The 23,509-nt window shown below is 46.4% G+C and overlaps 1 protein-coding gene across 2 annotated transcripts in view; it reads right to left on the bottom strand.

Annotated features, from left to right (window-relative positions):
- INF2 (inverted formin 2) overlaps positions 1 to 23,216 on the bottom strand; it is a 61,322-nt gene extending 38,106 nt beyond the window's left edge. The window contains exons 1-3 of one of the 2 annotated variants that reach the window (XM_078602010.1): positions 23,079 to 23,216; positions 19,936 to 20,001; positions 4,227 to 4,370 (exon numbers count right to left, since the gene is read on the bottom strand). In XM_078602010.1, coding sequence (XP_078458136.1) covers positions 4,227 to 4,243 — 17 coding nt within the window. In that variant the 5' untranslated portion in view covers positions 4,244 to 4,370; positions 19,936 to 20,001; positions 23,079 to 23,216. The remainder of the gene's footprint in view (positions 1 to 4,226; positions 4,371 to 19,935; positions 20,002 to 23,078) is intronic. The other variant, XM_078602009.1, reaches the window with a different exon arrangement.
- Between the last annotated feature and the right edge of the window lie 293 nt (positions 23,217 to 23,509).

Raw genomic sequence — 23,509 nt, 5'->3', positions numbered from 1 at the left:
TCCGCCAGCGACTGCTCCCAGCAGCTGCAGCTGACGCCCATTCAGACATCAGCAACCGCCTTCGGGCACCGTCGACGTTTTTAACACCCGTTCAAAATCATGGGCACCCGTTCAAAATCATGGGCACCCGTTCAAAATCATGGGCACCCGTTCAAAATCATGGGCACCAGCGTTAACGCCCTAGTGCTGCGTTCAACCATGATTGCACGTTTAGCTTATTTAATCAACCACCTGTGTGGAATTAACAACTTACCACCCACCACGTGAATTGGACGAGAATGTTTTTTTCTCACTTCTCACCAGAGGTCGCAAACGGGTTTTGATTCCTTACCCGTACCCGGCCGCAGCAGGGTCGCAAACGGGTACCCGTACCCGGCCGTACCCGTACCCGACCCGGTCCCGGCCGGGTACGGGTAGGGTACGGGTATCGGGTACCTGATTGCGACCTCTGGGATAAAGCCATGTTGCAGGCGCGGGTGGGTTGATTCTAGGAACTTGAATTGTGAGAAGATACAAGACGTTGGTAAATGAGTGACAAACAGTTACTCACCAGTGACTCACGGCCTACCCGTACCCGTACTCGGCCGCACCAGGGTCGCAAACGGGTAGCCGGGTATCGGGTAGGGTACGGGTATCGGGTACCCGGTTGCGACCTCTGCTTCTCACCCGGTGGTTGTAGCCCCGCTAGGTGTTGCTCATGTCGTTTTTTTACTTCATTTGAGAAATTGCCAAGTCAAGGTACAGGTAAAAGTGCAGAGCTGCAATCCCGACTGACAGAAGAGCCTCCACCACTAGGAGGGAGCTCAGGAGAGCATGCCAATTGGAGATTTGACTGACTCCTTCATGTTGGAAGTGGTGGAAAGTCCCCAAGCTTTACCAAACCTTTTGCACGATCCGCCGATCGACTGCGGGGTACCGATTTATACCACTCGGTGGACAGAGTTATAGTGGATGTTAAACCATTGCCCATTGTTTCAGCTGCAAAGGCCAGGAGAAGCACAGGCGTTAAACAAATTCAAGTACTGTAACATAATACCATGGCCGAAAGATAACCCTTCCAGACACTCATTCGTGGAATTTGCCAAAACATTCCAATTCAGGACCGTCCTGAATGAGAGGCTGGAGACTCGGTGAGGCCTTCTAAAACAATGGGCATTGTGTGTGTGTGTACGTGCAAGCCCATTGTCAATCCACTGCTGGATGAAGGTTTACCCAAACCGTGTGCGTTGTCGGGGTTATTTATTGCACCTCCGATTAGCACGGTTGGCTACGTACGTTACGAAAGATGTTCGACACATTTTACATAATATGTATGGGTTAGATCACGTAACTATATAACGACGCATTTATATTTACGTGATCTAACACAAAAAACCTGGGTAATATTGGTCGCAAAAGCCTACGTGTTAATACATCCGTATTTGACGATATTTCACCTCGCTGGTCAGTGCGGGATTATGAAGGCGGACGGCAAAGATGTTGAAGTTGTGATATCAGACTACAATAGATTTCACTACACTGCCCTCTGCTGCTCAACACATAGCCCCGCAGCATAACACCTGTTCGGCTTCGTGATGGGCACACATCCAAGCACTCTCCAGGGTCAACCGAGCTTGGATTCCAAGATCTGACCAGGTAGGTTCCCCATTTCAGTTTATGAAAACTGCAACTGAACTAGTTTTATTTTGCCAGGTGAGGCCTACGAGCTATATAGCTCTCAGAATCTATCTAGTGACAAATGATAGCTCAACAAAGTGGCTTATGTGGGAATTTCTCGCAGCCAAGTACTATAAACGCATATTTCTAATTGTGGAGGGAAAAACCCGATCGTGCTGAGAGAGAGACATGCAAACTCCAAATATACAGAAGAAGGGTTGGAATCGAACCCACGACCTCCTGTATACCAGGCAAGGTAGTTAACATCTGGCCACCGTGGTGCCACAACCCCAACCCCCCTTTTTGATGCATTTGACCTGTTAGGGTTAGGGCATTATTCCTGGCACAAGAAGTGCTGAATGGAACCGGGAATGTCCACCACTGTGGGAGGAGAGGACATAAGAAAGGGGTGCATAGTGTATTGGACGAAGATTGGGTCTAGCGTTGAAGACCATCAACTGCCTATGAGAGCAACCTTTGCCAAGTGCATCAGAATCTATACCTGGGCTAGACGCCCGTTGTGTATTCATGTTGACCAAAGTGTTAAAAGCCTCCTCCGATATTATTATGGCATGGTTGATGCCACCATCTTCCATACAGCACAAGTGTGAGTACATTGACTTTTAGATGGAGGACCATGTATTTTTTTTTTCAATTGTCCAAGACCACGTTGCTAGGCTATAGGAAAGTGTTTGTACAGAAACTGGCTTTGCAAGAGGAAGGGCCAACTTGTTGTTATATCAAGACATGTCTTGATACAGCGAAACCCTCAGTTGCAATATTAGAGCGTCCTGAGATTTGAACACACAAGGTCATCGTGTCCACCCACAGTTTGCGATTTGCCCGTCGACCTCATCGACAGTGACATGAACGAATTATTGCAGAAGTTCACGGCTGCCCTGGTTATTACTTCTGGTGCAATAACCGTCATATGACTTCAGCCACACGCTTCACAGTGGATATTATCCTTCCACATTTAGAATCATGTGTTTAGAGCGTTTGGCAGCTGCTATAAATGTCCACTTGATAAGCCACTTCGTTGAGCTATCATTTGTGGCCAGGTCGGTTCTGGAACTCAGTGGGCCTCACCTGGTAATATAAGAAGTTTATTTGACATTAGATTCCGTGACATCATTTGCAAGTGTAGGCCAATTCTGTGTCGGTGTCATGGTCCACAAGACAACCATTGCCAAGTAAACTAAACACATGGCGGGAGTCTCCATAGTAATTTACGAGACACAGAGGGGGCTTTCTTGGGTGAACAAGAGTTAGAATATAATTTATATAAATAAATGTGGATTTGTCCTCTGACATGCCACTCCCAAATTCAGCCCTCGAATAATAATACAAATATAATAAAAGGTGGTGTTGATTTACCAGCAACAGAGTAATGGTAGGCTGAGTTAACCCTCAACACCCTACCTGGTTGATTACGTTCTACCTGAGAATGCTAAATTTGAGAGAGAGATAAAACACGTACATAGGCACGTCTCTCTCTCTATGTATCTCTCTAATATCTGTCTCTACTTAAATGTCTGTCTATATGTCTCTGGTTCTGTGTTTTATCTCTCTCTCAAATTTTGCATTCTTAGGAAGAACGTAATCAACCAGGTAGGGTGTTGACTGTTATGTTATCCGACTCTCTGTTGTATTACATTACATTTCTAAGTATAATAGATTTGTGTTTCTATTTCATTTATACCTGATGATGATTGCTTGTGTTGCAATCGAAACGTCATATGCTAGTATTTAATTTACTATTTTCTCTTTATACGTGACTTAATCGAAAGAACCAAAGAGTAATTCCTGCAGTCACGAAAGCTTCAAATTAAGTTTGAGTTAACCCTAGCCAGTGTTTACATGCAGGATCTCGGCAAATACATAAGAAAATAACTTCCACTGTAGATTGATCCATAAATAACGAACCGACAACAACACTGCGTCCTCAAACGAGGCTTATGCCACAGCTACCGTGATACCGTACACAATATTCTACAGGGCTTCCCTCTAAAATGTCAGCTTGCATATGTATCATATTACAGACAGTCTTCTACTTACGAACAAAATTCGTTCCTGAGACCCGTTTGTAAGTCGAACGGTTCGTAAGTCGGAACAGGACATCTACTCTATTTAAATGCCCCCACACACACAAACACCCACTCCCAGCACGAGGCTGACTGATTACCTCTCGCCGAGGATCACTCATCGAGACAAAATAGTGCCGCGGTTCAATTTGCAAGTGAGCGTTCGCGTTTTAATTCAATGAAAAAAAACTATGTCATAGAAGCTGGTTTGTAAGTGCGGTAGTTCGTAAGCCAGTCATCTCGGTCATCTCGGTCAGTCGACCCGTGGCACCTGGGTCTGCCCCGTGACCTCCTGCCAGCGGGCGTTCGACACTTCACGTGGCCTCAAGGTGCACTTGGCCTGCACAAGCGTGGTGGTGACGTCACCGCCACTTAGTGGCGAATGGCGGTTGTTGTTGTTGTTGTGTTAGTAAATGCCGGTGTTCGTAAGTCGATGACTATCTGGATATTTTTTTTTATACAGCAGCGTGATTGTTAAGGACGCACCTTTGCTTTCCTGCCATCTTGGTCGATGTTTTAACGTCAGCGATTCTTGATGAGACCAGGCAGCAGAAGAGGTGGTGTTGATTTTCTCAGCACAGCCAACGCAGCAGCAACTGTGACGAATCCTCGGCACGCCAACTGCACTCACTTCGCACACACAGCGGGAACAATAATCACGAGTTTGTGGAGGAAAATTGAGCGTAGACTTCCTCTTTTTAATCATGTGCCCAGGGGTTCACGACCTTGGAAACATGACGACTATAATTTCATTAAACGCTGCGAACCAACAGTTTAAACAACAACAAAATCCCCAAAACAAAAAAATTTCCCCCGAAATTTAACTCGCATGTACATTTAAAAAATCATACAATTATTTGTGTTTGTGGCAATTACGCCATTTAAAATGACCTCATGCTGCCAGCGTCGTGATCTCAATGTCTGAGCTAAGACAGAGTATTGCACTGCAGCGGGTGCTTCTCCTTGGGAGGGAGTGGTGGCACGGTGGTTCGCGCACTGCGCTCTGCAGCACCCAGCGTCTGTAGTTCGATTCCCGGCCACGACGAGTGATATCCAAACGAGTCCCTAACACCCCCGCAACTCCCTCCACCAACCCGCACTGCCCAGCATGGCGAGGTATGGTCAAACAACCCTCCATGGCCAATATGGCACTGGGACGCCTTCATCCAACAGTGGAATTGACAAAAGGCCGAAATAAACGAATTGTAAACCGATGCTTTTAACAATAGTGGTCAAAAGTTAAAATGACATTTCATCTTCTTGGTTCTTTCGGTAAAGTCACGTAGAAGGAAAATAATAAAATTATAAAAATCAAACATAATAAAATAATTCTCACGACGTTTCGACCACAACGCAAGCAGCCGTCCTCGGGTGAAGAACAGGTCTGTCGGAAAGACAGCGTCATTTCATGCTTAAAAAGGCAGTGGTGCTTGTGCTTTCTCCCATTTGTTTTCCTGGAGAACATTGCACACTAAGTGTGGTTTGTTAATGGAAGTGTGGCCGTCTAGATTACAAGGGTGGAGTTGATGGCAAGGAAATAAGAACCAAGTTCGAAAGTTTAGTGGCCTTTGGTGGTGACTTCCTCTTCAGACAATACGTTGCTTTAAACGCATTAAGGAGCCGAAACATTCATGTGTGGCCGGGGGGCTCGAAGGCCAAGAGCAATGAGCTGGCACCGCCGGCGAGTTCCTGGATTTGAATCGACGGCAAAGCCACCAGCGAGTAATCGTTTAACGAGTGCCGAGATGATGATCTTTAATGTGAGGATTTCTCCGCAACTCTGGCTGTCGCCTGATGAAGCTGAATTGTAAATATTTGGGGTTTACTCTCCAACACACCGGTGTGATGAACTAGTAACGAATTGAAATGTTTTGCTTACGTGACAAACCTTACTAATTGGCTGTGTCGGGAGGTGGCGGGTTTAACGACCCATTGATATTTACACGATCTAACCCAAAAATCCTCTATTATGGATATTATAGGTTGTGAAAACCTACGTGTTAAACTCACATTAAAGTCGATTTTCCACTTCATTTGATTACATTTCCATTTGTGAGCATTAAAGATGTTGGTTCGAATCAACCTTCAATGAAAACACGCAAAGTGGATTGGAACCCCATCATCACGAACGCACACATTTGCTGTGCCTCACCAAAGTCTTTGTGAGTCCTCCCGAAATATCGTTCAAGTAGCATCCTTTGCATAGTGGGGGTCAAACTTTCCCTCGTATTTCAAAATAAGATTGTCATACAACGGTGCTGTACGTCCGCCAAATCAAGTGACAAACGAGGTTTTAATGTGATGGGTTTTTTGTGGCGTCATTGTTGATCGAGCAAAGACCATCATCAACTCGCTACACCCGAGCACCCGATACAGCCACGGATGGCTGCCCGGATTCAATCCCAGGATCTCAGCTGTCCCGGCTCACCATTCGAAGCCACCAGGCCACCTTGTACCAATCTATATGGTGTATATGCAAATCAGCTCAAGCCTCGGGTGTACCACGTGACTTGTGTGCTGCCACCGCCACTCCGAATGCCTTCACTCTCCCCTGTAAAATTAAACCCTCCCGTCTGTGTAGTGGCATCAAGGGCCTTGTGTAGCACCTTCCTCCCTATTCTGAACTTTCCTGGTCGCTTTGGTCCTGTTTTTCCGTTCCTTTTCTTTCCTTTTCGTCTTGATTCCTATTCTTTCTCTTTGCCCTTCTCTTTCCCGGTCCTTTTAATTACACCAATCTATGATATCATTCTCTCCTTGGCCACGAGTAAAAGGTTGCGAGTAGATTTGGATGGACAATTCCATCACCTTTCCTGTTCACGAGCAAACGAGTGGCTATCAGCGAGTTACAACTTTGAACACCAGAGGTCACTGTGTTATAAGGAGTGCTACATTGAGGTGATCTTCAGCTGAAAATGCATCGTCTTTTAAACACAAATATTCAACTTGAGAAAGATAAAATATATACATATACATAGGTTATCTTGCTTAAAACAATAACGTCCTTTGTTTCGACGTAATTTTTTCAAGAGCTTACCCCTCCCAGCTTGAAATATTTGGTCAATCAAGTTTGTGAGTGATTGGCTTGTGTAAGGAAAAAGGCCAACCCGAAGAAAACTGCATGAATTTGAACAAACAACACCCAGAAGCTCCACACAGATTATTTTAATTTTAAGGAATGCCATCTCATGGCCACCTCGCAGCCCATACATTTTGGAAGTTTCTCACAAATTTAAGCGATCCACCAATTCTCGCCTCCGAACTGCCGGATCGGTGACATGCGCCACCGCGCTTACCCCCCCCCCCCCCCTCTCATGGAGAGAGGTGTTCATATTCCTAGTTTTTTTCGACAAAGTCACGTAGGTAAAACATTAAAATTAATAAAAGTAAAATAAAATAAAAATCACGACGTTTCGGAGGCAACACAAGCTTCCGTCTTCAGGTGGAACCGTCACAGCCACGACAGCTGTATCAAGTAAATGAGAGATTGCAGGAGCTACCACTCCTTCTCCAACCATTATATAAACGGAGTGGTAGCTCCTGCAATCTCTCATTTACTTGATACAGCTGTCGTGGCTGTGACGGTTCCACCTGAAGACGGAAGCTTGTGTTGCCTCCGAAACGTCGTGATTTTTATTTTATTTTACTTTTATTAATTTTAATGTTTTACCTACGTGACTTTACCGAAAAAACCTAAGAATATGAATCCTTGCAGTCACAAAAGCTTCAAATCTAGAGAGAGGTGTTCTTTCAAGACTTGGCTGCATCAATTCTTATCGAGGCCACATCGATGGGTTGTCCTCTTCACGAACTCGCACAGAGTGGTGGTGGCCACACACAAGTCACGTGCTCTACGGGAGCCTTGAGCTCATTTGCATATGGACATTGGCGCAAGGTGGCCGAGCGGCTGGGGATGCTCAACCGGCACCGTTGAGATCCTGGGATTGAATCTGGGCAGCTGCCCATGGGAGCGTACCAGGTTCTCAGGTGTAGCGAATCGACGACGGTCTTCGCACGATCAACAAGGATTGCACGAAAAAAACCATCACATTAAAAAACAAAATTGTGGTATGTCGGGACTTCATGGAAAGACTGCGTCAAAGCAAAGAGCACTTACTTCATGATTAAAAGACAGGGTGGCGGCTTTGGCTGGCTGCATGATACGGGAGCGCCAACCAAAACATTTCCATCGTCACCATTGGAACCTCATTTGCCAGTAAAAATATATGATAATTGTTTTTTTACCCTTCTATCTGGCAACAAAACTGATACCTTTTTTACAAGGAATCATGTTTGCATAGACCACAATACCTGCAGTCATAATGCAAACAAAAAACATAACTCTGATAATGTATGCACTGTCCTTGAAGTTGATTGGTCCACACCCGAGACAGCTTTCCTTAGAGCCTAGGCTCACATGGGTTGGACCAGATGACGCCAAAAGGCGCACAACTCAAAGACAATGCACCGTCAGAGTATGAGAGCTCGGGGTAAGCATTTACACCATTGGAACCTCATTTGCCAGTAAAAAATATGATAATCGTTTTTTTACCCTTCTATCTGGCAACAAAACTGACACCTTTTTTACAAGGAGTCATCAGAGTTATGTTTTTTGTTTGCATTATGACTGCAGGTATTGTGGTCTATGCAAACATGACTCCTTGTAAAAAAGGTGTCAGTTTTGTTGCCAGATAGAAGGGTGAAAAAACAATTATCATTTCCATCATCGTGTGCGTGTCGACCCGTCGGTTGACCATGCCCCACGCTGGATTCTCACTGCTGGGGCACCGAACGGGTAGGCGGCCGAGGCCCAATGGGATAGCCGAGGGCCTCCGGACCCGCAGTAGGATCTGACAGCTGCTGCCGGAGAGATAACAGCGAAGTGACGCGGCAGGTTGGCAGCTGCTATCGAGATATGTCAGCGAGAACGGAGCTCGCTCGCAGTCGCGCCAGGATGAGGCCCCTTGGGTTGACATTGAACGAGAGATGATGCCACGCGCTGTTAATTTATGTGCTCCCACGTTAGACTTGACTGACGCACGCAAGCCTCGACAGGCCAGTAACAATAGCAAAGCGTCTTCTTGGTTCTTTCGGTAAAGTCACGTAGAAGGGAAATAATAATTGTGGCCGAAACGTCGTGAGAATTATTTTATTATGTTTTATTTTTATAATTTTATTATTTCTCTTCTACGTGACTTTACCGAAAGAACCAAGAAGATGAATCCCTGCAGTCACGAAAGCTTTAAATCGAAAAAATGAACCCGTAAAAACAAAGTTTTTCACTATAAATCCTTTATAAGCGTGTTCAATGGGCCACAACCCAGCCCACATTGGTCTTTGAAACAAGCGGCTAAAGTCCTCTCGTCCTCTGGCTTGAGATGGCTGCCACCTATGGGTCAGATGATTGTCTGCCACCATTAAGCACTTGGTAATTAAATATTTTAAAAAAAATTCCCTAAACAGTGTAAAATTTTGGAATTTTTTTTCACGAAAATTAATTGTCACGCACAACGAGTCTATGTGCAAAATGTCAGCTCGATTGGATCACGGGAAGTGGGTTAAAAAACGACCGAAAGATTGGCACGGTCGTAAGCAAGCAAGCAAGCACGCAAGCACGCAAGCAAGCGAACTTCATATAAAGGATTTAACAAGTAAACCCGTAAAAACAAAGTTTTTCACTATAAATCATTTATATGCGTGGCATCGGTTTTATGTTAAAAATGTCAGCTCGATTGGATTACGGGAAGTGGGTTAACAAACGAGCGAAAGATTTGCACGGTCCTAAGCAAGCAAGCGAACTTAATATAAAGGATTTAAAAAATATATATTCGCCTGTGGAGGACGCGGGGATCGATCCCGCGACCTTTGGCATGGGAAGCGAGGGCGCTACCAACTGCGCTACTCCGCCACGGCCTGTGGAGGGGTTACGCTCTGGGCTCTTACACTGTGACGTTCAGCCAAAGCCATGAATGAGTTCTATTTGAATATATGTAAAATAATTTTATTTTGCCTAAAAAGTGTAAAATTTTGGGAATTATTTTTCACGAACATTAATTGTCTCGCACAGCGAGTCTGTGTGGAAAATGTCAGCTCGATTGGATCACGGGAAGTGGGTTAAAAAACGACCGAAATATTTGCACGGTCGTAAGCAAGCAAGCACGCAAGCAAGCAAGCAAGCACGCAAGCAAGCAAGCGAACTTAATATAAAGGATTTAAAAATAGCAAAGCGTTTGCGTTTCCGCGGGTTGCACCGCGTTTTACGCACCACAAGCGCGAAAACCTTTGCAGTCGTGTCTGAAACGCCGTTCAGCTGGGTACACGTGCAGCCCTGCTCGTTAATCCGCCGCTGGATGAGCGCCTACCCATGCTAAGTTGGCTTTGGGGTTCATTTGATCTCACACTTTGGGCTGTGACGTGGCCTGCCGGAGGTTCACGGTTCGAATCCAGCTGCCGAACGGATTGATGGTGGAGGTGTGTTGACCGCAACATCGCCCACACGTCGTCTGCTTCACAGCGCGCAATAAAGATCCCGTGATGTTCTTCACTCTCTCCTTCTCCCCTTCTCTGGGTCCTTGGTATTCCTTCAGTACGCTGGTTACCTTCCCCCCCCTCCCACCTTCTCCCTCCCCCAAATATTAATCTTCACCCTCCCCCCCCCCCCCTCTACGCGTTGTCCCCACTTGGTTGGGGCAGTGACTCCAACTCCCCCCACCCAACCCCCCCCCCCGTGCCCCCCACTTGGTTGGGGCAGTGACCCCAACTCCCCCCACCCAACCCCCCCCCCCCCCTCCCCGTGCCCCCCACTTGGTTGGGGCAGTGACCCCAACTCCCCCCACCCAACCCCCCCCCCTCCCCGTGCCCCCCACTTGGTTGGGGCAGTGACCCCAACTCCCCCCACCCAACCCCCCTCCCCGTGCCCCCCACTTGGTTGGGGCAGTGACTCCAACTCCCCCCACCCAACCCCCCCCCCCGTGCCCCCCACTTGGTTGGGGCAGTGACCCCAACTCCCCCACCCAACCCCCCCCCCCGTGCCCCCCACTTGGTTGGGGCAGTGACCCCAACTCCCCCCACCCAACCCCCCTCCCCGTGCCCCCCACTTGGTTGGGGCAGTGACCCCAACTCCCCCCACCCAACCCCCCCCTCCCCGTGCCCCCCACTTGGTTGGGGCAGTGACCCCAACTCCCCCCACCCAACCCCCCCCCCCGTGCCCCCCACTTGGTTGGGGCAGTGACCCCAACTCCCCCCACCCAACCCCCCCCCCTCCCCGTGCCCCCCACTTGGTTGGGGCAGTGACTCCAACTCCCCCCACCCAACCCCCCCCCCTCCCCGTGCCCCCCACTTGGTTGGGGCAGTGACCCCAACTCCCCCCACCCAACCCCCCCCCCCGTGCCCCCCACTTGGTTGAGGCAGTGACCCCAACTCCCCCCACCCAACCCCCCCCCCCCCCGTGCCCCCCACTTGGTTGAGGCAGTGACCCCAACTCCCCCCACCCAACCCCCCCCCCCCCCCGTGCCCCCCACTTGGTTGGGGCAGTGACCCCAACTCCCCCCACCCAACCCCCCCCCCCCTCCCCGTGCCCCCCACTTGGTTGGGGCAGTGACCCCAACTCCCCCCACCCAACCCCCACGCGTGGTCCCCACTTGTCAATGTCGATTGGCGACTTTGACCGCGACTCGCGTTTTGTGACGCAATAAAAAGTAAAAGAGAACAAAAAAGATTCCGATATGTTAATTGCAATAGCTTAGGCCATTGTGTGCCGGCATGATGGTCCAAATTTGAAGAAAGAAATACCCGCAATTTACTCAGTTGGGATTACACATTGGCTTTCGCGACCAATATTATTCATAATAAACGTTTTTGGGTTAGATCGCGTTATTTATAAATGTGGCGTAACCCTCCACCACCCGACACGGCCAATCAGTAAAAAAGTGTCACGTTGACAAAAAGACAAATAGTTCACTACTTTAGCCCACCGGTGTGTTGAAGAGTGAATCTACAACATTTATAGTTTTTGTCAAAGTTACACTTTTTTAACTGATTGGCAGTGTCGGGTGGTGGAGGGTTACGACACATTTATAAATAACGCGATCTAAACCCAAAAGCGTTTATTATGGGATTACACATGGCAAACATCACCCCCCACCACGACAACTTGGCAGGGCATCCTGGAAACGAGTCGCGAGACTCAGCGACGATTTCCATCGGTAATCGAGTTCAACAAAATAATGACTTCATTGTGCTGGTCAGTGCGAGTTGGTGAAGACGAGGAGCATAGCTGTGGAAGCATAGACGTAGAGTACAACTATGGATATCGCTGCGCTGTTCTCTGCTGCCCAGAAAGTGGCGTCGTAGTCGCCTGTGGTATGCAGTAGTTCACCAATCCAAGCAGTATCCAAGGGCGCATCTCCAGGTAATAGGGTCATAGGCCACACACTAGAGCAACCCTCAAAACATTAGCGCCTCTTCGAACGGTCGTTACACGTTACCAATCATTTTCAGATGTCCTACGAGCTGAAATGCATTAGTCTGGCTATATTACTCTCCATATAATATACGCTCTTATGCAGCTGGTCGTGAATGAGTCACTCAGGTAGGACATTCTAATTATGTTCTATGTGAGCTAGAGAGCTGCAATTTCGGAGAAATGTAGTGAAGTCTCTGGTTTTGACGATAAACATCTCAAAACCAAAATTGTTCTATATTGAGCACAACAATGTTGGGGGGGGGATTATTTGTTTTTACTTTCGTTCTTTTACAACCGTACGTTCTACCTTTTCATGTTTTGAATAATGCTCACGCTTGAAAGCGATGCATGTAAAAAATGCAAACGGCGTTGAGACGTTTCACTCTGCGCAGGGCGCGGATGCCGCCGCGTCTCTCTCTCGAGGCGCTGCACAAACAGGAGGTGCCCCACGCCGCACACGCCGCAGACTCGGAAGAGAGCAGATCCGAGAGTTCTGACCAAACTGGACAGAGCACCGGTGGACCCGACAGCACTGGTGGCACGAGGCATGAGCAAGCCCAGGCAGAGTCAGAATATTTATTTATAATGGAGGAATCCGGTGAGCTATGAAGCTCTTTTTTCACACGTGTCCAGTAGCAAGTGGCCCTATGCCCCCCCGCCCCCCAAGCAGATCAAGAGGCCACAGAATTAAGATTCAAATCGTAACAAAACTCAACAGGCCACGTAATCTCTTGGTTCTTTCGGTAAAGTCACGTAGAAGGAAAATAATAAAATAATAAAAATAAAACATAATAAAATAATTCTCACAACGTTTCGGCCACAACGCAAGCAGCCGTCTTCAGGTGGAGAACAGGTCTGTCAAGGAGACAGAGTCTGACAGACCTGTTCTCCACCTGAAGACGGCTGCTTGCGTTGTGGCCGTAACGTCGTGAAAATTATTTCATTATGTTTTATTTGTATTATTTTATTATTTTCCTTCTACGTGACTTTACCGAAAGAACCAAGAAGATGAATCCCTGCAGTCACGAAAGCTTTAAATCGAAAAGGCCACGTAATATTCATATTTCCTCTGCGTCTCTATCTTCTAATCTCACTTCATCTTTACCTGTATAGTTCTTGCTTACACCCCTCCAGTGGGGCTCTCTAGAGCTGCCCCCGAGTGCAAGCTCTTGTGGCAGCGGTGGAGTGAGCAGGCAATTGCAAGGCAACGCCTTTACCTGTTTTTGTAACCTCTGTACGTTACCATTACGTTGAAATACGCCATTAACGGGTTATTCAACCACGTGGAACAATACAGCTGCCCTAAAAAGTGCCAGTATAATGGCAACGTAAATCCAGCTCCACGAGGAACTGGCTTGCTTTTACGCAGGGCATGACGAGTTGTTGACGAGCACACCGCACTCGTGATGCATATTGTGCGGTTGGGATTAAGTGGGAGAAATGAATGGCGTTTTTTTTTACAGACAATCTTGTGCAATCGTTCATTTTACCGTGGTCACTCTTAGGGGTAAAATGTTCAAGCTAGCAGCTCGCACACTTGTGCTGTTCACTGTGATGATGTGAAATTGGGAATGGGAAGTAATGCATTTAGAAATTATTGTAATCCACCTCGACAGATCTTCAGCCCAAGAGTCTGATTTTTTTCTATTTCATGTTCTTCCCTTTCTGTCCACGCGTGAAGTTAATAAGGAAAAGGGGCAGCCCTGCAAACGCTTGCTTACGTCACTGCTGGCAGAAGGGCCTCCACCACTTCGAGGGAGCTCTAGTGGAGGGCCCGCAGAGCTTATCGCGGCTCCACGGTGGCTAGGATATGTTAACTACCTCACCTGGTATGCAGGAGGTCATGGGTTCGATCTAGACCCTGACGCCTGCTCTATATTTGGAGTTTGCATGTTCTCCATCTGGTTGTGTGGATTCTTCTCCGGGTCCTCCGGTTTTCCCTCCACATTTAGAAACACGCGTTTAGGGTATTTTGCTGAAACAAATGTCCACGTGATAAGCCACTTCGTTGAACTATCATTTGTGGCCAGGTCGCTTCTGAAAAACAGTTACTGTATTCTCTGGATTAAAAGATGCTCAAAGTAAGACTCATCCAAAACGTGTGCCCACTGTCAATGAAGTAATACAAATCTGATCCCTTACACACACACATGCACACAGCTGCAAGATTATCAGACATACAAGCCTCGACTTTTTCTTTAAAATACCACGGGAATCCAGAGATTACGATTTGAGTGAAAAAAATTCAGCTTAGTTCAATGTCCCTTCTTCCTCCACACGACACACTTATTGGCAGTGCATTCGTGTGACAGATTCATCATGGAGACTGCAACGGGGAACGAACTGGGTACACTTCATCTCAGAGGTTATGTACTTACGAATAACCTTTGGTGCTTCCACTAAAACGACCAGACCAGGCTACATTCATCATATAAAAGGAATGCATATTATATATTTTTTAAGTGCACTTAGGTAGGCAGTGCAGGATTTTATAGAACACTTAACATTCACAGCGATGGTAATGATTGATTCCATAGACCATCTCTTATTTCTACAGTGCCTAACCAAGCAGGCACGCAATGCTAAGGGTTTTCTGGGGTGAAAGATACAATTCAGGAGAAGCAAATGTATTTTTCGAATTAACCACGTGCCTTTAGAAATGGATGTTGCTCAACAACTAATTTGTCCCAGTGCTTTGCGTGTCAAAATCACGGTGGGTGTCCTCATGTTGGGCAAGCCGTAAATGTTCACACTCGCTACACCCATGCCAGCATCTCATGGGCGGTGGTGGTGGCGATGCATGTGGCCTGTAATGCAGCACTGTGGAGCCGAGGGTTGGTGGATTGCACAAACGTTGTGAAAGTCCTGAGCCGTGGCCATCAAGGAGGTTTCCCATCCCTTAACTTGCCATGGAGAAGGCGGTACAACAAGTGGACTCATCTGCATCTAGAAGGGAAATAATAAAATAATGAAAATAAAACATAATAAAATAATAAAAATAATAAAAATAAAACATAATAAAATAATAAAAATAAAACATTCTAAAATAATTATCACGACGTTTCGGCCACAACGCAAGCAGCCGTCCTCAGGTGAAGACCAGGTCTGTCGGGGAGACAGCGTCTGAATGAAACACCACCACGCTTGGAGCGTATATATAGGACGGCTGCGTGCGTTGTGGCCGAAACGTCGTGAGAATTATTTTATTATGTTTAATTTTATTATTTTATTATTTCCCTTCTACGTGACTTTACCGAAATAACCAAGAAGATGAATCCCTGCAGTCACGAAAGCTTTAAATCGAAATCATCTGCATCTGTTTATATCTTTCCCTCTCGCACGTGTTTGGTTTTCTCCAGGTGCTCTGGTTTCCGCCCACACGTATAAACACTCCTTTATTATCTGAAAACATCTTAAAATAAAAACCCAATGCATGACCCTCCTGAAATACGTCCTCGAATGTCCTAGAAAATAAGTACTTTTTATTACTGCTTTATTATTCAACAAGAAATAGCCTCTTGAATGGCTGGAACGAACTGCATAGAACCTGCAATGTGCGTCAAACCAGCCTGTTTGGCTCAGACGAAGATAAACAAATCCGTGTAACGTCACCTTTCGAAAATAAACATTCCACAGCATGCGATTGTGGATACTGACCACAATTACTGGAAACGTTTGGGTAAGGAGTAATAAAGGATATCACAAGGGTGGGGTGTGAGAGGCTGGCCGTTACCAAAGAAAACAACTTCAGAATTCACTGCATGTGCTGATTTTATGGGAATTACCCAAGCAAACCATCTGCTATTCAGAGGATGTTATTAAAATAAAGACGTCATCATTGGCAAGACTACGTTATTGAGTCATATCGGTAGTACTGAATTCTTGTCCATGTATGTGTAGCCTTTTAGTTGAACGTGCCTGTACCCAGGGAGCATAGACAAGGAATCATAGAAGTGCAGCACAACAATGCATTTTACTACACTGTCCTCTGCTGTTCACATCATAGCCCCGCAACACGTGGTGTAGGATTGTCACCCACCCAAGCACTATCCAGGCTTAAACCCGCTTAGCTTTCGAGATATCATGAGATGGGTCGCAAAGTGGGTGATTTGGTCCTAAGAGTGTGTAATGTCATGTCCTGCATATAAAATGATATTATCACACCCGCATATACTTTCAAAGTAATTTAAAGAACGTCTTACCTTGGTAAATAATCAGCGAAAATAAAAAAAACACATTGTGCATACTGCACATCGAACAACCGCATGGCATATTCCTATAAAGCAGCAATATTATAATGGAACATTCCTTGTCAATATATTCACATTATCCCCATTGCTGACAAGTTGTGCCACCGTTACAAGGTCTGTGAATAATACATCCCTTGTTTTTTAAAACATGGATTTGATTTATATCATGCATACAAAATACCAGCCTTCCTGTTTTGACACCATACGCACACTAACACTGTTAAGAACGTGCAATTTATCTGCAGTACAGAAGGTCTATGAAAGTGAAACATTGCATTGCATTTCTAGTGTTATTTCCCAGCCCTTTGTTCATGCGCTGCTGAAACAAGGTCTGCCCTTGCAAATGGCAGCGATGTGGGTTGTTTGACGATGCTTCACCGCTCAGGTCAATGCGGATTGGTTACGTAAGGGGAGCTCAGGACCGATTTAGATATCGCTCGTCACCATTTATGTTAGCCATGGCCAGGAATCGAACTCAGGTACGGGGTTAATATCGTGGTGCGCAAACCACTCTGCCCACCACTGTCTCCACCAAGTGTGGTGCAAAGTTGAATTTTGCCGAGATAAAGTGTAACTTATTATTTGAATGTCTCGACAATTATTTTGTAACTACTGAACTTATGATTAACCTTAACCGAAGAGGAGTGTTCATCGTGTTGCGATACACAAACCTATACCGAACAATGATCATTGTCAAATGTGCGAAAATCAATGAAGGCTGACAATATGAAAATTGAATCAAAGCCTTTCCAACCTTTTCCGAAAAATATACCTTGACATTTTGACTCATGCATATCTGACGTTAATAATTCTGACATACATACATGTATAATAATTACGATCGAATTTTACTGAGATTACAAATCAAACGTAACGCAGTAACCTACCCACAGCTGGCCCAACGTTAGTCCAGCAGTTCCACACACATGCCAATGCGTGGCCCAACGTTGGCATGAGTTTTACCCGAGTATGTCAATTTCGACAAACATGTACCTGCTGTATACACGGCACCATCCTTTGTATAACGCATCACATTACTGGCAGTGGCATGGCGTGGTTGACATGGGCCCTGCTGAAAAGAATTAAGTTTGGCCTTTTTCTGTCCAAATCCCCCCCCCCTGTCCCTTAGCAGACCTCTGGCCCCTTTGGCTCGTGGGCCACGGTTCAGTTGCACCGCCTGCACACTCAACAGCGATGCCACTGACGACTGCATTGGGTGTAATGGTAGTGGTTGAGGCAGGGGGGGGGGGGGTACGCAGACTTCTCAAGGTCTCTCTGTACCCTTGGGGTACAGATAACAATTTGGGTGCCTCTCAAGGTCGGGTCATGCCAACGTCACGAGCACGTGACCCCCCTGCCCCGCCCCCCATGTCTCGGTGTCACCCAACACCCGTTGCACGTGGCTCGATCTCGGTGTGACAGCTCACGACGCCAATCTTCATACCGAGTCTGTCTGATGTCTCAGTGTGCTGATTTAAGGCTAAGTGGATCTGGCAGAGAGCACGTGCAGACAGCAATTACCACGAATGAGCAGGGAGACAGCATAACATGGGCGCACACACACACCATTATTTGGGTCTTTCGGTAAAGTCACGTAGATGGGTTCAAAGAAAATAACAAAACTACGACGTTTCGATCGCAACACAAGCGGTCGTCATCACCTTTTTTAAATCCTTTATATCAGGGGCGGTTTCTTCATTAGGGCGATTGGGCGACGCACCACCAATGTCATTCAACCACAGAGTTCCGCGAGCCGTTACTGTGCCTCTGGATATAGTCCAATCAGCGCCATGCTACGTTCTGTGGAGTACCGCCTCTTTTTGGGCGATTTTACTCCGGCTGAGAATCGCTCAGAGTGTTCCCATAGACTTACATTCAAAGATGTTTTTTTTTCGAACGGCGGGCGCTGCAATGCATTCTCTATGGCTTTCGGGAGGGCTCGCACTAACGTGCTTACGTCATCATACGTAAGCACGTTTCATCCAACAATATTAATTGTCGCCACCTAGTGGAATCTTTAACAAAAGAAACTGAGTGGATTGTAATAATAGTGAGTGTAGAAACAAACAAGATGTATTGTAAGAGTCACTTTATTTTTCATTAATATTAAAGAAGTGAAGTTGCCTTTACATGCTTAAGCTGTTAATTTATCCATTGCATGGGTGGACCTTATCCTTATCAATCATCCAGACATTTGCCCCCCCTGAGAGATTTTGCAGGAGCCGCCACTGCTTTATATTAAGTTCGCTTGCTTGCTTAGGACCGTGCAAATCTTTCGGTCGTTTTTTAACCCACTTCCCGTGATCCAATCGAGCTGACATTTTCCACACAGACTCGTTGTGCGTAACAATTAATGTTCGTGAAATTTTTTTTCCTAAATTTTCCACTTTTTGGAAAAATTTTTTTTCATATTTAATTTAAAATACCAATGTGATAAAAATGAAACTCTTACTCAAGAAAAACAGAAATGAATAATAAAATAAAACCGATGCCACGCATATAAAGGATTTATAGTGAAAAACTTTGTTTTTACGGGTTATTCTTTTCCTGATGACGACCGCTTTAGTTGCGATCGAAACGTCGTAGTTTTTTTTTGCTTTCATTTTTAATATGATTTCTAATTTAATTTTATTTTTATTTTCTATCTACGCGACTTTACCGAAAGAACCAAGAATAGGAATTCCTGCAGTCACTAAAGTTTTAAGTCTTTATAGATCACTTGACTCCTTTATAGGCAAGAATCTAGAGGCCTTTTGTCAATCCGCTGCTGGGTGACGGCCTCCACGCACGCCACGCGGTGCATGATGGGCGTGATAGGGGCCGTCCATAAATGACGTCACGCACATAGAGGGGGGGTCAGACATTTGTGATGAGGTGTGACGAGGGGGGGGTTTGAGAAATGTGACGTCACATAAAAATGCGCAACTTTAAGTAAATGTAGAATTGTTGTAACAACACTAATTGTTATAACAACACTCCTACAACATCAGAGTGCAGCGCCACATTAAATACGCACTACAATGACAATAGTTTAAAGCGATTTGAAGCATGTTTTATTTTCAAAATGGAAATATGGTTTTGGGGGGGGGGGGGGCAGAGCGTTGTGACGTCATGTTTGAGGGGGGGGGGGGTCTGACTTTTTGTGACGCCGTGTGACAAGGGGGGGGGGGGTTAAAAATCGTCCAAAATCGCGTGACCGTGACGTCATTTATGGACGGCCCCATATCCGCTTCACCACGCTGGTCAGCGCGCGTTGGTGAAGTGAAACACCACAGCCGTGGGAGCATACAATTACAGTACAACAGTGGATGCTGCGGAGGAGCTGCTCTCATTGTCCTCTGCTGCCCACAATGTATCCACGCAGCTGCCCATAGCACACCGCTGTGCGTCGTGGTCGCTCGCTCGTCCAAGCATTACCCAGGCTCAAACCGGCTTAGCTTCCCAGATACGACGGGCGATTTTTGTCATAAGCAAGAATTCTTACCTCTGAGAATCGTCAATAGAAGCACGCATTCACATCCACCCGTTCTCGAACACGATCCCATTAAGTCTGGCGAAAATAACAGTGGCACCGTAAGCGTTAAGATACAATATTTAACAAGCTTATTCGAAGTTGATTTGGAGCTTTCGTGACTGCGGGAATTATTCTTTGGTTCTTTCGGTAAAGTCACGTATAAAGATAAAATAATAAATTGAATTAAATACTAGCATACGACGTTTCGATTGCAACACAAGCAATCATCATCAGGTATAAATGAAATAGAAACACCAAATCTAGTATACTTAGAAATGTAATGTAATACAACAGAGAGTCGGATAACATAACAGTCAACACCCTATCTGGATGATTACGTTCTTCCTGAGAATGCTACATTTGAGAGAGAGATTAAACACAGAACCAGAAACATAGACAGACATATAAGCAGACAGATATCACAGAGATACATAGAGAGAGAGAGCAAACATAGGCACAAAGCTTATTCGAGCGCTACTGGTCATATATCTCAACAATAGTAACCGGGGTGGCAACAAAGGAATAGAACGCGTCTGACGGTGACATCCGTAGAGGAGACGGAGCACCGAAACCGGCCCTTGTACAGGAGCAAGGTGCATTATTACCAGAGGTGTGGACTCGAGTCATGTGACTTGGACTCGAGTCAGACTCGAGTCATGAATTTGATGACTTGCGACTCGACTTGGACTTGCATAACAATGACTTTGTCCCACCTATGAGATGTGGACTCGAGTCATGTGACTTGGACTCGAGTCAGACTCGAGTCATGAATTTTATGACTTGCGACTCGACTTGGACTTGCATAACAATGACTTTGTCCCACCTATGAGATGTGGACTCGAGTCATGTGACTTGGACTCGAGTCAGACTCGAGTCATGAATTTGATGACTTGCGACTCGACTTGGACTTGCATAACAATGACTTTGTCCCACCTATGAGATGTGGACTCGAGTCATGTGACTTGGACTCGAGTCAGACTCGAGTCATGAATTTGATGACTTGCGACTCGACTTGGACTTGCATAACAATGACTTTGTCCCACCTCTGATTATTACTGCGCAGCACCACGAGGGATGACGATTGTTTTTGCGATACTTCCATCCGGCAGTGGGGTTTGATCAACGCTTATGACGATGAGTTGTATTCATACCCTAGTAATAATATGCCGTAGATTATTATGAGTCCGCTATACATTATTGTACGAATGCGTATTCACGCTCGCTTCAATCTACATAATGTACCGTATCGAAATTAGCTCAAGTGTCACTTATGTGGCCACCACCAACTCTGAATCCATGCCCTCTCTCCAGAGGTCGCAACCGGGTACCCGATACCCGTACCCTACCCGATACCCGGCTACCCGGCCGGGTACGGGTAGCCGTTTGCGACCCTGGTGCGGCCGGGTACGGGTAGGCCGTGAGTCACTGGTGAGTAACCGTTTGTCACTCATTTCCCAACGTCTTGTCTCTTCTCACAATTCAAGTTCCTAGAATCAACCCACCCGCGCCTGCAACATGGCTTCATCCCAGAGGTCGCAATCAGGTACCCGATACCCGTAACCTACCCGTACCCGGCCGGGTACGGGTAGGGTACGGCCGGGTACGGGTACCCGTTTGCGACCCTGGTGCGGCCGGGTACGGGTAAGCAATCAAAACCCGTTTGCGACCTCTGCCTCTCCCCATCATGTCTTCTTGTCTGGTATGCAGGAGGACGTGGGTTCGATCCCGACCCTGACGCCGGAATATTTGGAGTTTGCGTGTCTCTCTCCTCGTGGTCGCGTGGATTTTTCTCCGGCACCTACGATGTTTCCCTCCACATTTAGAAACATGCGATTATATAATTTGGCTCCTCTTAATGTCCAAGTGATTAGCCACTTCGTTGAGCTATAAATAATTTGTGGCCAGGATGCTTTTGAAAAAGAGCTATGTAGCTCAGTGGGCCTTACCTGGTTAAAAAAAAATGTTTAATTTCCCCCCCCCCCTCATCCCATTTCTGCCAGGCGCTGTCTCTCTTCCCACTGCTCATCGAGAGCCGTGCCCTCTTTCTCTTGGGGACTTTCGTCCCAGCATCCCATCCCTTCCCTGCTCATCTTGCCCCCCCCCTGCCACCTCTTGCACAACGTTTTTACCCGTGTGGTGTGCCACACGGGTACAACGTTTTTCGAAAACGAAATGCACTGCAATCACTCTGCAGCATCAGTATGTATGGGCACACCACTCCCACAAGTTTCAAAAATACCTGCTTCCTTTCGCGATGTCGCAATGAAGTCAATCACAAGCCTTTCCAGCTGCACATTACGCAAGATTGTCTTATTTATAATCCAGCCTGGGCTTCATATATCACTTGGTATTTTTCGGAACGCTGCTATGCGGACTTGGAGCAGGGGTTTTTGGCGTATAGAACTACCACTATTGGGTATACGGTAGGCCGTGCATGATAATCCGCTAGTATTGTAACTTATATTCCCATAACCGTATAAACATTTGCAAATATATATTATGTCAAAGTAGGAGAGAACAGCACACCGGATTGTTACAGCTAAAATTAAGCACTAAATACAATGCAACATTGCTTAAAGAAGCCACACGTTTTAACTTTAGACATGCGAGTAAGATAGTTGATTTTATACCACGTGTTTACAAATTATATATTTACAGCCCTGTTCTTAATCCACTGCCGGACAACTTGGAATTGACAACGAAACATACGAACTCCCCAGCAAGATCCATCCCACAACGAAGACAATGGAGGAACAAAATGTCCCATAAACTATTCCACTAACCAGAGCAGTAATTAATTGGTGCCACGCGAAAATGCCAACTCGTTCGTGGTAACAATGTCCCTGGCACGACCAACAAAGGTGACTGCGTGATAATAATAAAATGCCATCACATACCGTACTGTACTATAATTTACTTTATTTACCATAAACCAACACACATTAGCGCCACTAAAGTGTTTGCCATCAGGCCGTAACTGGAAGGACAAAGTGAGATGCCCGGTTTGATCATTTAAAAAAACACACACACACCCAGACACGTTCATGGGTGGAAGATAAAAGCATTTGAACACAGAACTCAATAAGGTTAATGAAGGTGGGGTTTGTTTTTACCGGTGCCTGCGGAGCGAGGCCGATTGGGCGGGCTGGCATCCCGAATGTGTTTGTGCCCAGGCTGTGCAGAACCAGTTCTCCCGTTCCTCACCCCCACCATTATCAGCAGAGGAGGAGTTGCAGGAAATCCGGGAGCGTTGAGTGATGGATCTTGGAGGTGAATGGGCAGTGCGTGTGTCAAGGGGCCCGTGATGGTTTACCCACCCCCTCGTGTGCCACAGTGCCGGCCTTCATAGGTGCTCGCAAACAGCACTTGCCCCGACAGTATGTTCAGGCTATACGGGGGACCTTTGTCTTTGTGATGGTTTAGTGCCGGCGTTCATAGGTGCTCGCTAACAGCACATGCCCCGACAGTCTGTCCAGGTTATACGGGGGACCTTTGTCTTTGTGATGGTTTAGTGCCGGCGTTCATAGGTGCTCGCTAACAGCAC

This window comes from Lampetra planeri, chromosome 17 (assembly GCF_965212315.1).
Source record: "Lampetra planeri chromosome 17, kcLamPlan1.2.h2, whole genome shotgun sequence".
Classification (NCBI taxonomy): domain Eukaryota; kingdom Metazoa; phylum Chordata; class Hyperoartia; order Petromyzontiformes; family Petromyzontidae; genus Lampetra; species Lampetra planeri.
Note: the sequence above shows the minus strand (reverse complement) of the source record. Positions and strands in the feature narration are given on the sequence as shown.